The following is a 15,893-nucleotide window of genomic DNA, read 5'->3' on the forward strand; positions in this document are numbered from 1 at the left end:
TTGACCAGGATGTTCTCGAACTCCTGGGTTCAAGCTATCCTCCCACCTTGGCCTCCCAAATTGCTGGGATTTCAGATGTGAGCCACCGTGCATGACATTACTTGGCTTTTAAAAACATTACTGTTTTTAGTCCTTTTTCTTGTATGTTTGAGTTTTATTACTTTCTGTTCTTTATTATTTTATTCCATTCTTAGAGCTTAATTTGTGGATCTTTTCTAACCTCTTGAATTAGATAACTTATATCATTGATTTTCAGCTGTTCTTTTCTAATTGTTTAGGGCTATCAGAACTGTATCACACTTTTTTATGTAGCATCTTCATAATTTTTGAGTGGAAAATATGTTATATTTCTATTGTGATATCTTTTATCCTTCAGTTATTTTTAAATGTTTTTCTTAATTTTGTGCCATTTGGGAATTTTCTAGCAATCTTATTAACTTTAATTCTATTATGGTCAGACAAGATGCTCTGAATTATGTCAGTCTTTGCAGAATTTTGTAAGCATTTTGTGCTCTTGAAAAAAATTTATAGCCTATACGTATTAAGTATAATTTCTAGATGTGTCAGGAGATTAAGTTTGTTAATTCCGTTGTTAAAATCTGTGTACTTACAGCTTATTCTGTCAGTTGAGAAAGATTTTTTAAAGTCTGCTAGTGAGACTATACATTTGTTTCCTTTTTAGTTCATTTAATTTTTTTCTTTCCGTATTTGAAGCTATGTTATTATGTAAATACAAAGTTATAATTGTTATCTTTATGGTAAATTGGCTTTTGTCATTATGAAGTATCTCATTTCTTAATGGTTTTTGCCTTAAAGTCTGTTTTGTCTGATGTTAATATCACTACAGCATCTTTCTTTTGGTTGTTGTTTGTATGGTATATCTTTTTTCATCTGCTCACTTTCACCTTCTGTGTATTCTTGTACTTTTTGTCTTTATTTTATAAGTAGTATGTTGTTAATTTTTTTTTTTTTTTTTTGAGGCTGAGTTTCGCTCTTGTCGCCCAGGTTGGAGTGCAATGACGCAATCTCGGCTCACCACAAACTCTGCCTCCTGGGTTCAAGCGATTCTCCTGCCTCAGCCTCCCAAGTCGCTGGGATTACAGGCATCTGCTACCACGTCCAGCTAATTTTCTATTTTTAGTAGAGACGGGGTTTTACCATGCTGGCCAGGTTGGTCTCGATCTCTTGACCTCAAGTGATCCACCCGCCTTGGCCTCCCAAAGTACTGGGATTACAGGCGTGAGCCACTGCGCCTGGCCTATTGTTAATATTTTAACCAATCTGACAGTTCCTGTCTTTTGGAGTGTTCAGTCTATTTATACATAGTACATTTACATTTAACTGTGAAAGCATTTTGCCCATTCTGTATTCTTTTTCTTTCCATTCATGCCTTTCTTTAGATTTATCACTTTTTATTGTTCTATTTGCCCTCTCTGATCACTTGGTAATCATAACATTTTAAATTATTTGTTCAGTGATTAACCCTGAGATGAAAGTCTGCATCCGTGATTCAATAGTTATATATAGGTTTTTCCCTCTTCCCAAGCAATAAAAGGATCTTAGAACAGCTTATTCCATTTAACCTCACATACATTATTGAAATTATATATTTTAATTCTATATATGTCAAATCACGTAAAATATTATTATTATGCTTTATGCAGTCAATGTTCATTTAAACTTACCCACATTTTTGCCTTTCCTTTCTCTTTGTTTTTTTCAATGCTGAGCTTGTATCTGAGATTATTTTTCTTCTGCCTAAAAAACACTCTTTAATATTTCCTTTTACTCAGATATACTTGTGCCATACTCTCTTTTGTTTTTCTTTTTTATTTTTTTCTTTTGAGATGGAGTTTTGCTCTTGTTGCCCAGGCTGGAGTGCAATGCACGATCTTGGCTCACTACAACCTCCATCTCCCAGGTTCAAGCGATTCTCCTTCCTCAGCCTCCCGAGTAGCTGGGATTGCAAGCATATGCCACCATGCCAGGCTAATTTTGTATTTTTAGGAGAGACGGGGTTTCTCCATGTTGGTCAGGCCAGTCTCGAACTCCTAGCCTCATGAGATCTGCCCGCCTCGACCTCCCAAAGTGCTGGGATTACAGGCGTGAGCCACCATGCCTAGCCTCTTCTCTTTTTTTTTCTAAAAATATTTTCATTCGACCTTCATTTTGGGAGGATATTTTTGGTAAGCTTGGAATTTTAGATTTGCGGTTACATTTTTTCAGCATTTCAAAGGTATCATTTGTTGTTTTCTGTCTTATGTAGAACCTGTTGAGAAGTGAACCATCTGTCTAAACTTTTATATAAAAGGCAAGGCAGCAACATTTTCGGCTTTGTTGGATCATAAGGACTCTCTGCTGCAACTACTCCACTCTGACATTTTAGCAGCAATGAATCCATAGGCAACACATTAACTAAGTAGTGCGGTTGTGCTCCACTAAAACTTCACTTATGGACTCTGAAATTTGAATTTCATACATTTTTAATGTGTCACAGCATCATTCTTTTCATGTATTTTTCAACCACTTTAAATGTGAAATTTGGCCAGGCGTGGTGGCTCGTGCTTGTAATCCCAGCACTTTGGGAGGCCAAGGCAGGCAGATCACTTGAGGCCAGGAGTTTGAGACCAGCCTGGGCAACATGGTGAAACCCCGTCTCTACTAAAAATACAAATTTTAGCTAGGCATGGTGGCACTGGCCTGTAATCCCAGCTACTCAGAAGGCAGAGGCACAAGAATCACTTGAACCCAGGAGGCGGAGGTTGCAGTGAGCTGAGATTGCCCACTGCACGCCAGCCTGGGTGACAGAGTAAGACTCGGTCTCAAAATAAGTAAGAAAGTAAATAAATGAATAAATAAATAAAATATAAAAAATCATTCTTATCTTGCTGGCTATACAGAAACAGACAGTGGGCCAAATTGGTTATAATTTGTAACCTCTGATCTAATTGTTGCTCGTTAAAGGACATCTGTCTTTGACCAGGTGTTGGGAGGCCGAGGTGGGTGGATCACTTGGGGTCAGGCGTTCAAGACAAGCCTGGGAAACATGGCAAAATCCCATCTCTACTAAAAATACAAAAATTAGCCGGGCATTGTGGCACCCACCTGTAATCCTATCCACTGCACTCCAACCTGGGCGACAGAGCAAGACTCTGTTTTTTTTTTAAAAACAAAAAACAAAACCGGATATCTCTCTGTCTCTTTTTTTTTTTTTTTTTTTTTTGAGATGGAGTCTTGCTCCGTCGCCCAGGCTGGCGTACAGTGGCGTGATCTCAGCTCACTGCAAACTCTGCCTCCCGGGTTCAAGTGATTCTCCTGCCTCAGCCTCCTGAGTAGCTGGGACTACAGGCACCCACCACCATGCTCAGCTAATTTTTGTATTTTTGGTAGAGACGGGGTCTCACTGTATTGGCCAAGGCTGATCTCGAAGTCCTGACCTCAGGTGATCCACCCACCTTGGCCTCCGAAAGTGCTGGGATTACAGGCGTAAGCCACCGTTCCTGGCCCTGTCTCTCTTTTTTTGGCTGCTTTTAAGAGTTTAGTTTTCAGTGGTTTTACTACTGTATACTTTAGTATAGTTTTCTTCATCTTTCTCATGCTGAAGATTCATTTGGCTTCTATGATTTGTGACTTGATTTTTTTTTATCTGTTGTGGAAAATTCTAATACATTGTTTCTTTGACTTAGCTTCTGTCCATTCTCTCTCACTTCTCTTTTTAACCTTCTAGGACTCTGGTTACATCTGTGATAGACCTTTTCACCCTATCCTGGATGTCTCCTTTTCTAATGTTTGCAAGTTTTTCATTATTTTTCTGCTTTCCAACTTCATATTCTTTTGGCCTTTTACATTTATTATTAGTTTCTGAATTCCAAATTGGTGCTACACATGTTTTCTATAGCTTTTCTTCTTCTTTTATTTTATTTATTTATTTATTTATTTATTTGAGATGGAGTGTTGCTCTGTCGCCCAGGCTGGAGTGCAGTGGTGCAATCCCGGCTCCCTACAACCTCCGTCTCCTGACCTCCTGACCGGGTTCAAGCAATTTTCCTTCCTCAGCCTCCTGAGTAGCTGGGATTACAAGCGTGTGCCACCACACCCAGCTAATTTTTGTGTTGAGGTGGGGTTTCACCATGTTGGCCAGGCTGGTCTCAAACTCCTGAGCCCAGGTGATCCGCCCACCTCGGCCTCCCAAAGTGCTGGGATTACAGGCATGAGCCACCATGCCCGGCCTTCTTGTATTTATTTATTTATTTGAGACAGGGTTTCACTTTGTCACCCAGGCTGTAGTGCAGTGTAGATCATAGCTCACTGTAGCTTCAACCTCCTGGGCTTCAGGGATCCTCCAGCTTTAGCCTTCCAAATATTTAGGACTACAAGTGTGTGCCACCATGCCCAGCTCATTTTTAACTTTTTGTAGAGATGGGGTCTCACTGTGTTGCCCAAGCTGGTCTTAAACTCCTGGGCTCAAGCAGTCTTCCTGCCTCAGCCTCCCAAAGTGCTAGGATTACAGGCATGAGCCACCACACCCAGCCTTATAGCTTTTTTTCTGACAGTAAAAGTTTTGTTTTCTTTTATCAGATATTGGCAATATAATATCCTATGACAGCAAAAAATATGCTCAAACTAATTAAAACTATTTAAAAGTAAGAGTGATAAATAGCAACAACATGACAAAATATTAATTTAAATGTTATAAAGTAAAATAACGTAGACAAATCATACTGTTTAAAAATGAGTTTTAAAATCATCAAATTGGCTGGGCACAGTGGCTCACATCTGTAACCCCAGCACTTTGGAAGGCCGAGGAGGGTGGATCACTTGAGGCCAGGAGTTGGAGACCATCCTGGCCAACATAGCAAAATACTTTCTCTACTAAAAATAAGAAAAATTAGCTGGGTGTGGTGGTACATGCCTGTAATTCCAACTACTTCAGAAGCTGAAGCACAGGAATCGCTTGAACCCAGGAGGTGGAGGTTGCAGTGAACTGAGATCGTGCCACTGTATTCCAGCCTGGGCAACACAGTGAGACACTGCCTCAAAAAAGAAAAAAAAAATCATAAAACCATTCTACCATCAACAAGAGTTTTTATTGAACTTATATTTAAACATTGAGGCATAATTACCTGAAAATGAATTAGAAGTTTTAAAAAGCATTAAAGTGTCTTAAAAATAAAATATTAAATTGCATACACAAACACATTGTAAGACCAGTATCCCACAGTGTAATTTGTAATGAATTTTTAACAAACTGGCAGAAAAGTTCTTAGGGCCATAAAAAAGTTGTTAAATCTACCCTTAATTAAATAATAATTATCACTATATGAAATAATAAGTATAAATATTAACTTTTGATTAGTTTATTGTTTAGCTCTTTTTGAAAATCAAAGTGTTTTTTTCCATAAAAGTTTTATTAAAAGGTATATACAAAGACTTGAATAAACTATTCTGCCAGTGAAATTTGAGAAAGCCCTCACCACAAAGCTAGTCAATCAAGAATGAGAACAAATAGAGGCCAAGCATGGTGGCTCATGCCTGTAATCCCAGCACTTTGGGAGGCTGAGGTGGGTGGATCACCTGAGGTCATGAGTTCAAGACCAGCCTGGCCAACATGGCAAAACCCCATCTTTACTAAAAATACAAAAATTAGCTGGGCGTGGTGGCACATGCCTGTTGTCCCACCTACTCAGGAGGCTGAGACAGGAGAATTGCTTGAACCCAGGAGGCGGAGGTTGCAGTGAGCCGAGATCGCACCATTGAACTCTAGCCTGGGTGTCAGAGCAAGACTCTGTCTCAAAAAAAAAAAAAAAAAAAAAAGACAAATAGAAAGTATGGTTGGGGACTAATGTCTGGTTTGTGGAGTAAATAGCAGGAGAGTATGACAGTGTTTGAGCTTGTCAAAAGTTGAAGAATACCATCTAAAATAGTTGGGTCTAAACCACAAATGGACTTTTTTATTGGGGGAACCTGCCCCCGATAATTTGACGTGGGTTCTTTTCTATTTCTTTAAGTGTCGGCCAGTCTGAGAAATAAAGGGAAAGAGTACAAAAGAGAGAAATTTTAAAGCTGGGTGTCTGGGGGAGACATCACATGTCAGCAGGTTCCGTGATGCCCCCTAAGCTGCAAAATGAGCAAGTTTTTATTAGTGATTTTCAAAAGGGGAGGGAGTGTACGAATAGGGTGTGGGTCACAGAGATCACCTGCTTTAAGGGCAACAAAAGATCACAAGGCAGGAAGTCAGGGTGAGATCACAAGGTCAGGGCGAAACTAGAATCACTAATGAACTTCTGTGTCCCGCTGTGTACACATTGTCATTGATAAACATTTTGACAGGGTTCAAGAGTAGAGAACTGGTCTGACTAGAATTTGCCAGGCTGGAATTTCCTCATCCTAGCAAGCCAGGGGTGCTGCAGGAAACTAGGGCATGTTTCATCCCTATCTACATCTGCATAAAGGCAGACACTCCCAGGGAGGCCATTTCAGAGGCCTTCCCTGGGAATGTATTCTTTTCCCAGGGCTGTTAATTATTAATATTCCTTACTGGGGAAAGAATTCAGCGATACTTCTCTTACCTGTTTTCAGTAATAAGATTCCTTACTGGGGAAAGAATTCAGCGATACTTCTCTTACCTGTTTTCAGTAATAAGAGAAATATGGCTCTGTCCTGCCCAGCCTACAGGCAGCCAGACTTTAAGGTTCTCTCCCCTGTTCCTTGAAAATCGCTGTTATCCTGTTCTTAAGGTGCCTAGATTTGATATTGTTCAAACACACATGCTCTGTAAACAATTTGTGCAGTTAACACAATCATCACAAGGTCCTGAGGCAACATTCATCATCAGTTTACGAAGATGGTGGGATTAAGAGATTAAAGTAAAGACAGGCATAGGAAATCACAGAAGTATTGGTTGGGGAAGTGATAAATGTCCATGAAATCTTCACATTCTGCCAGGGCTTCAGTCAGTCCCTCCATTAGAGGTCCCTGACTTCCTGCAACACTGTTTTTTTTTTTTTTTTGAGTCAGTCTTGCTCTGTCACCCAGGGTAGAGTGTAGTGACACAATCTTGGCTCACTGCAACCTCCACCTCCTGGAATCAAGCAATCCTCCCACCTCAGCGTCACAAGTAACTGGGACTACAGGTGCACACCATCATGCCTGGCTAATTTTTGTATTTTTTTTGTAGAGACAGTGTTTTGCTATATTGCCCAGACTGGTCTCGAACTCCTAAGCTCAAGCAATTCTCTCACCTTGGCCTCCCAAAGTGCTGAGATTATAGGCATGAGCCACTGTGCCCAGCTGAATGGACTTTTTTAACAGGAAAGGTTCAGTGAATTTGCTACTTTAGTTTTTGCTAAACCAGCCTCCCTTAACCCTACCTTCTTCTCACTAGAAAACAAGTCAGTGTGAAAGCAATTAAAACCATATATTCATTATCCATGTATTTATTACTTTTATTGTTCTCTTTAGTGAGATTGCTCCAGCTTAGGAAAGGAATTACTTGATTTATCTCTTTTTTATTCCAGACATGGAGCCCAAACCTGCAACCAAGAATGCTACACAAACAAAGGATATTTCTGAAGATTTATCACAGGATGCCGTACTAGAGAAACTTACAGAGAATGGTCTGTGGGATTCCAGAGTGGAAGGGTTATGGAAATGGAATGATAGGATATTGAGATTACAAAATAATCAGGAGAATCATTTGAGTCAAAGAATAATTCCACTCAAGAAGACTCCCACTAGTCAAAGAGGCTTTAGATTTGAATCTATTCTTATTCCAGAACCAGGTGTTGCCACTGAAGAGCTTCACAGCAGATGCCAAACACAAGAGGAAAATTTCACAGAGAATTTAAATTTGGTTACAGATACCCGTTTGGGGAAGATAATTTGCAAGGAGATGAAAGGCAGCAAAGCCATAAGGCAGACTTCAGAACTTACTTTGGGGAAAAAATCCAATAATAAGGAAAAACCCTACAAATGTGGTACATGCGGAAAGGCCTTTCGTTATAGGTCATTGCTCATTCAACATCAAAGAACTCATACTAAAGAAAAACCTTATGAATGTAATGAATGTGGGAAAACATTCAGCCAGCCTTCATATCTCAGTCAGCACAAAAAAATCCACACTGGAGAAAAACCCTATAAATGTAATGAATGTGGAAAGGCCTTCATTGCTTCCTCATCACTTATGGTACATCAGAGAATTCACACTAAAGAGAAACCTTATCAGTGTAATGTGTGTGGGAAATCTTTTAGCCAGTGTGCCCGTCTTAATCAGCACCAGAGAATTCAAACTGGAGAGAAACCCTATAAATGTAATGAATGCGGGAAAGCTTTTAGTGATAAATCAAAACTTGCAAGACATCAGGAAACTCACAATGGTGAGAAACCCTACAAATGTGATGATTGTGGGAAAGCCTTTAGGAACAAGTCATATCTTAGTGTACATCAGAAGACCCACACTGAAGAGAAACCGTATCAGTGCAATGAGTGTGGGAAGTCTTTTAAGAACACCACAATTTTTAATGTGCATCAGAGGATTCATACTGGAGAGAAACCTTTTAGATGTAATGAATGTGGAAAAGCCTATAGAAGTAATTCAAGCCTTATCGTACATATAAGAACTCACACTGGGGAAAAACCCTATGAATGTAATGAATGTGGGAAAGCATTCAACCGCATTGCAAATTTCACAGAACATCAGCGAATTCACACAGGAGAAAAACCCTATAAATGTAATGAATGTGGGAAAGCATTCATTAATTATTCATGCCTTACTGTACACCACAGAATGCATACAGGAGAGAAACCTTATAAATGTAATGAATGTGGAAAGGCCTTCATGCGTTCTTCTTCTCTAATTATACATCAGCGTATTCATACTGAAGAGAAACCTTACCTGTGCAATGAATGTGGGGAGTCTTTCAGAATAAAATCACACTTAACTGTACATCAGAGAATTCACACTGGAGAGAAACCATATAAATGTACTGACTGCGAGAGGGCCTTTACCAAAATGGTAAATCTCAAGGAGCATCAGAAAATTCATACTGGAGTGAAACCCTATAAATGTTATGACTGTGGAAAGTCCTTTAGGACTAAATCATACCTTATTGTACATCAGAGGACCCATACTGGGGAAAAACCATATAAATGTAATGAATGTGAGAAAGCCTTCACTAATACATCACAGCTTACTGTGCACCAACGAAGGCATACTGGAGAGAAGCCCTATAAATGTAATGAATGTGGAAAGGTTTTCACAAGTAACTCAGGCTTTAATACACATCAAAGAACACATACTGGAGAGAAACCATTTAAATGTAATGACTGTGGGAAAGCATTTAGCCAGATGGTACATGTCACAGAACATCAGAAAATCCATAGTGGAGAGAAGCCCTATAAGTGTGATGTCTGTGGAAAAGCCTTCAGGAGGGGTTCTTACCTTACAGTGCATTGGAGAACACACACTGGAGAAAAACCCTACACCTGTAAGGAATGTGGAAAGGGTTGTATTACTCTATCACAGCTAACCCTACATCAGAGAATTCATACTGGGGAGAGGCCCTATAAATGTGAAGAATGTGGAAAAGCCTTCAGAACTAACTCAGACTTTACTGTACACTTGAGGATGCATACTGGAGAAAAACCCTATAAATGTATTGAATGTGGAAAAGCCTTCAGGAGTAGTTCAAGCCTTACTGTACATCAAAGAATACATCGGAGAGAAAGTAAATTAATATAAAGAACAATAAGTCATTCACCTAGATGTCAACTCCACAAGATGAATCTTATAAACTGTATTTTATGAATATAGGAAAATCTTCATTAGGAATTCATAGAGAAACTATAAACAATTATGTGGGAAATCATTTAATAACATTAAATCTTAGAAGTTATAAGGAAACTCTCACTAGAGGAAAATAATGAACAAATGAAAGCCTTCATCCAGATTTCATACTTTACTCATTTAACAAATTATCATTAGTTAATTGCCTATATATGTATTCGCCTATTTTTCTATTCATTTATCTGTCTTATAAACCTGGAGGTGCTTTTTATATATTTTAGATATTAATGCTTTGTCATTATGTAGCAGATGTTTTTCTTAATCTAGCATTTGTCTTTATACTTTATAGTAATGGCACAACATTTTTATAGGAAAATATATCATTTCCTTTTTAGATTTTTTATTTACTCATTTTACTTAAAAGAGATCTCCTTAATCCCAGGTTATACATAGTATCCTAAATTTATTTTTAAGATTTTTATGATTTTATTTTTTACACTTAAGTCTTTAATTCCTCTGGACTGGATGGTTCTTCATAGGAGAGCAACTGTAGGTGATCATTATCCTATGAAAAGATTTTGAACCTCAAAATTACTCAGGGAAATGCAAATTGAAATGCTCAGTGAGATGAAAGTTTCCCTTCATGGATTTGGCAGAAATTAAGAGATCTTTTGCCATTGGGGTTTGGGAAACCATGTACTATTACCTAAAGGTTATATAACATACTTCCACCAGCAGTCCAATAATATATATTGAAAAGTTTAAAACATATATACTCTTAGACCCAGCAGTCTCACTTTTGGGATCTGTCCCATAGAAGTAAAAGCAGCATCAATGCATAAGAATATAAATAAACATGTTTGTTGAAGTATTGTTTGTAGAGGGGGGCAAAGCCCCAACTGCAAACAAATGAATGCCTATTAATAGAAAAATGGTTAGATAAATTCTGACATATCCTTATTATGGAACAGTGTGAGAGTAATTTTAAAAATGAACTATATGTATACTAGCTGATTTCACTGATAAATAATTGCTTTAAAACAGAAATGTATATATACAATATATCATTTTTGTTAAAATAATCACACCCATTTATTTTGTATTTATGTGTGTGTGGTTAGATGCACATGGAGACAGGTATGGAAGAATATACACCAGGCTGTTAATATTGATTACCTTTAGGGGAGTGAGAAAAGGAGAATTAGCAATAAGGGGAGGGGAGACTATAAAAACAGAAAAATGTAAATGCTGCATGTATGGTATGAAACTATATATGTAATATTATGTATTTATGTGAACTTTTGAGAGAGATGAATGAAAGGATGGTCTCCAAAAAATTTATGATGGTTATTTCTGTTTTAGTGGAGTATCAGATTTTTTTGTTTTTTACTTTCTTTTCTGTGTTCTTAAGTTAATTTTTTTCTTTGCAATGAACCTGTAATATTTACATAAAAAGGAAAAATCTTTTTGTTGTGCATTTTATTTATTGGACACCTTCAATGTGCCAGGACCTACCCTCAGTGCCGGATGTACAATGAAGGGGAGAGGTGCTCATGCATCTGAGAGCATGGAAGTTGGTTCTGATGTTACCTAAATTCCAAAAAAAGTTACTTAGCACCTTATTCCTACCACCCACTGAGTTTCCTTTGTAGGAGGTAATAGAAATTCCAGATAGATGAAAAATATGTCCAAGAATATCTGGAACTTCTGCCCAGGCTGTAGACCAGAAGACCACAAGCCTCAGAAAGAAGTTCCACTTTCAACATGCCACCAAAGAAAAGGTCATAATGGCAACAGCAGGTGTCTTTATGGAAGAGGCTATGTAAAGCCTCTGAACTTTTCATGATGAAGTGTAGGGAGAGAAAATAGCCAATAACTCCCAAGTCTATAAATGAGGGCTTGGAAGTTCTGGGAACACTATGAAATACTTCTGCTAGGAGGGGCCTAGGGTAACAATGGGAACCCAGAAGCTGTGTCCCTAATACCAGAAAGCCCTTAACAGACCAAAGACCTGACATCCAAAAAGAGCAAGGCATGATGAGTTACACTTCAGGGAGGCTAAGAAAATCAAATACCTATTTCACGATGCCAGGGTAAATATGTATTTAACATTGGGAAGGAGGTAAAGGATGAATGATGTGAATTATCTTCCATCATGAATGAACAGTTTGACATTCTGGTTAAAATGACCATTTTTGATTGAGGTTTAATAGTGAAACCTATTAACTGTTACTAAGAGACCTGTCCTCATTGAGGATAGTTAATGTGCTACTTTCTGAGTGAAAAGTTTGAGAGACCTTTAAGAAGCTCTGCTGTCACAGAGTTGACATGGCATAATGCAACTCTGTTGGTCCCTCCATTCTGCCTCCAAATCCTCACTACATCTAAACCCTTCCTCCCATTCCTGCCTTAGAGGGAAGCGCTTCAAGAAGAGGAACATGGTCAGCAGATTCAAATGACAAAAGAACTGAAAAGCATCCATTGGGTAAGGGGCTGGAGATAACCCACACCAACCTGACGAGAGCAGTTTCAGTGGCACTGTGAGCTCCCAGGGCCTGGCTCTTGTGCATGCCGCTATTCCATTATGGCTTTAATTTGCATTTCCTCAGTGGATAATGCTGTTGAGCCCCCCTTTCGATACGTGTTGGCTTTTTAAATATCTTCTTTGAGAAGTACCTCAAGACTTTTGCCATTTTTTAGTGGGAACTGATACTTGCTCATTTGTAGGAGTCTTTATATATTCTGGAGACGGGTGTTTTTTAGATGTCTGTATTACAAATATCTCAATTCGGGGATTAGGGGAACTGAGCCCTCACACAATCAAGTATCATTGTACAACTTTTGACCTCAAAAACTTAACTACTAATAACCTACATTTTACTAGGAGCCTTACCAATAACATAAACAGTCAATTAACATATTTTGTATATGTATTATGTACTGTATTCTTACATAAGCTAGAGAAAAAATATGATTAAGAAAATCATAAGGAAGAGAAAATAATATTTACTATTCATTAGGTAGAAGTGGATCATCATGAAGATCTTTATCCTCATCGTCTTCACGTTGAGCAGGGTGAGGTGCAGGAAGAAGAGGAGGGGTTGGTCTTGCTGTCTCAGGTGGCAGAGGTAGAAGTAAACCCATGTATAAGTGGTCCCACACAGTTAAAACCTGTGCTCATGGGTCAACTGTGTATGTTTTCTAATTTTGTTCTTGTTCAAAATTGTCACTATTTTAGGTCCTTGGCATTTTCATATACATTGTTGAATGATTTTTTTTTTCAATTACCCCATACCAAAAAGCTAGAATTTTGTTGGCATTACATCAGATACATAGATTAATTCTGGAAAAATGAATGTATGAACATTAATACTGAGACATTTATGAGTATTCCAAAACATTTCATTTATATAGATACTTTAAACATTTGGGGGTTTTGTGTTTTGTTTTTGTTTTTGTTTTTTTGAGTTGGAGCCTTGCTTTTGTCACCCAGGCTGGAGTGCAGTGGCACAATCCCGGCTCACTGCAACCTCAGACTCCTGAGTAGCTGGGATTACAGGTGCCTGCCACCACGCCTGGCTAATTTTTTGTATTTTTTTTAGTAGAGATGGGATTTCCCCATGTTGGCTAGGCTGATCTTGAACTCCTGACTTCAAGTGATCCACCCGCCTCCGGAACTGACCTCAAAATTGCACCAATTTTTATATTTTTGCAATGTTTTGCAATTTTTTCAATTATAGAAGTTACTGTATTTTTTCAATTGTAGAAGTTTTGTTAGATTAGTACTATGTATTTGATGTTGATGCTATAAACGCTATTATTTTAATTTCATTTTCTGATTGTTGTCACAGTCTAGGTATACGGTATATCATATATATATATATGGAATAGATTTTTAAAGTTGATCTTATATCCAATGACCTTGCTAAATTCACTTATTTATAATCGTTCATTCTTTTTGACATTCTGTGTACACAGTATGTCATCTGTGGTAAAGTCAGTTTTACATCATTCTTTATAATCTTTATACCACTTTTTTCTTGCTTTATTGCACTGGCTAGGACCTCCAGAAATAGGATTTGTAGACATCCTTGCCTTTTTCCCAGAATCTAAAGGAAAACAAAACATTTTACCATTTGGTATGACTTGAAGTGTAAATTTTAGATAGTCTCTATCTCTCAAATTACTTTTCTGAGGTTTGTTATCAGGATGGGTGTAGAATTTCATCAAATACATTTTTTGCCACTATTGAGATGCTTATAGTTTTTCATTCTGTTAATGTGTTTAAATGATGTGGTTTGATTTTAAACATTTAAAAATTGTCATAAAATACACATAAAATTTATAATCCTAGCCATTATTATGTGTACAGTTCAGTGCTATTAAGTCATATTGTGCAACTATCCATCTCCAGAATCTGTTTCATCTTAGAAAGCTGAAACTGAATACCCATTAAACAATGACTCTCCATTCCCCACTTCACCCCCTAAACCGTGGAAACCACCATCCTACTTTCTGTCTCTATGAATTTGACTGCTCTAGATACCTCGTATAAGTAGAATCATACAGTATTTGTCCTTTGGTAACTGGCTTATTTCCCTTAGCATAATGTCCTCAAGATTCATCTATACAAATTGATTTTTAGATATTAAAGCAATTTGCATTCCTGGAATAGATTTCATTTGGTCATTGTGGGTAATATTTTTAATATGTTATTGAATTAAATTTGTCAAAATTTTGTATAGGATTTTGTGTCTATGTCCATATTTTCTGTGTTTTCTTTCTTGTAATAACCTTGTTTGACTTTGCATCAGAATTATGGACTCATAACATGAGTTGAGGATTCCCTTTATTTTGTTTTTGGTTTTTTGTTTGTTTGTTTTTGGTCCTCTGGAAGAGTGTGGGTAAGATGTGTAAGATTGGTATTATTGGTTTTGGTGTTATTTGCTATAATTTTGTGTGTAAAAATTACCAGAGTAACACCTGGGAAAATTTTTGTTGGAAAAATTTTAACTATGTATTCAATGATTTGATAGACATAGGATTAATCAGATTTTTTATCTCGTGTACATTTTGGTAAATTCTTTTAAAAATTATGTCCATATAATTTCACCAAAATATCTAATTACTAGCTTTAAATGGTTTATATTATCTGTTCTGTTTTTAATATCTTTAGGATCTAAAGTGATGTTCCCTTCTTCAGTCCTGGTGTTGGTAATTTATGTACTCTCTTTTTGTTTTCTTGATTGGGTTTTCTAGGACTTAACATTTAATTTAAAAAAAAAAAAACCACCTACTTTTATAGAGCTAATTTCTTTTTTACTAATTTATGCTCCTTTATTTTCTTCTATGTATTTTATTTGTGTGTGATTTACTGGGGTTTTTTTCTAGCTTCTTGGAATGAAATCTTAGATAAGCAATGTTCAATTCTTTTTTGCTAATATTTGTGTTTAACACTATACATTTCTTTAAAGTACCTATTTAGCTGTATCAAATAGATTTTATCACCTTTATTGAGACATAAATTATATAAAATAATTTGTACCCAGTTTAACTTTACATTTTGATAAATTTTGGCAAACTTATACACCTGTATAGCCACCACCACAATCAAACAACATTTTCATCAACCCCAAAATTTCCTGTATTCTTTCCCAGACAATACTTCCCACCTCTGACTCCAAGAAACCATAAATCTACTTTTTGTCAGTATAGATTAGAATTATCTTTTCTAGACTTTCATATAAATGGAATGATACAGCATACTCTCCTGTGTCTGCCTTCTTTCTCTCAGCATAAAGTTTTGAGATCCATTAATTTGGTGTGTGTCAGTGTTTCATTCTCTTATTGCCGAGTAGCATACCATTATATTAATATATGACCACAGTTGATTAACTCACTCGATGATGGACAGTTGTTTCCAGTTTGGGGTTATGATGAATAAATCTGCTATGAACAGTCATATACAACTTTTTGTGTAGACATATTTTTTTCATTTATATTGCATCAATTTCTAGGTTTGGAGTTGCTAGTTCCTATGATAAATATATGTAAAACTTTATAAGAAACTGCTGGTTGTTTTCCAAAGTATTTGTACCATTTTACAACC

The 15,893-nt window shown here is 37.1% G+C and overlaps 1 protein-coding gene across 3 annotated transcripts in view; it reads left to right on the forward strand.

The window, feature by feature from the left end:
- LOC105473499 (zinc finger protein 624) overlaps positions 1-11,250 on the forward strand; it is a 201,003-nt gene extending 189,753 nt beyond the window's left edge. For all 3 annotated transcript variants that reach the window (XM_071082386.1, XM_071082385.1, XM_071082387.1), the window contains one exon: positions 7,518-11,250. In XM_071082386.1, the coding sequence (XP_070938487.1) occupies positions 7,518-9,739 (2,222 nt within the window). In that variant the 3' untranslated portion in view covers positions 9,740-11,250. The remainder of the gene's footprint in view (positions 1-7,517) is intronic.
- The last annotated feature ends 4,643 nt before the right edge of the window (positions 11,251-15,893 follow it).

The sequence above is a fragment of the Macaca nemestrina genome, chromosome 17, assembly GCF_043159975.1.
Source record: "Macaca nemestrina isolate mMacNem1 chromosome 17, mMacNem.hap1, whole genome shotgun sequence".
Classification (NCBI taxonomy): domain Eukaryota; kingdom Metazoa; phylum Chordata; class Mammalia; order Primates; family Cercopithecidae; genus Macaca; species Macaca nemestrina.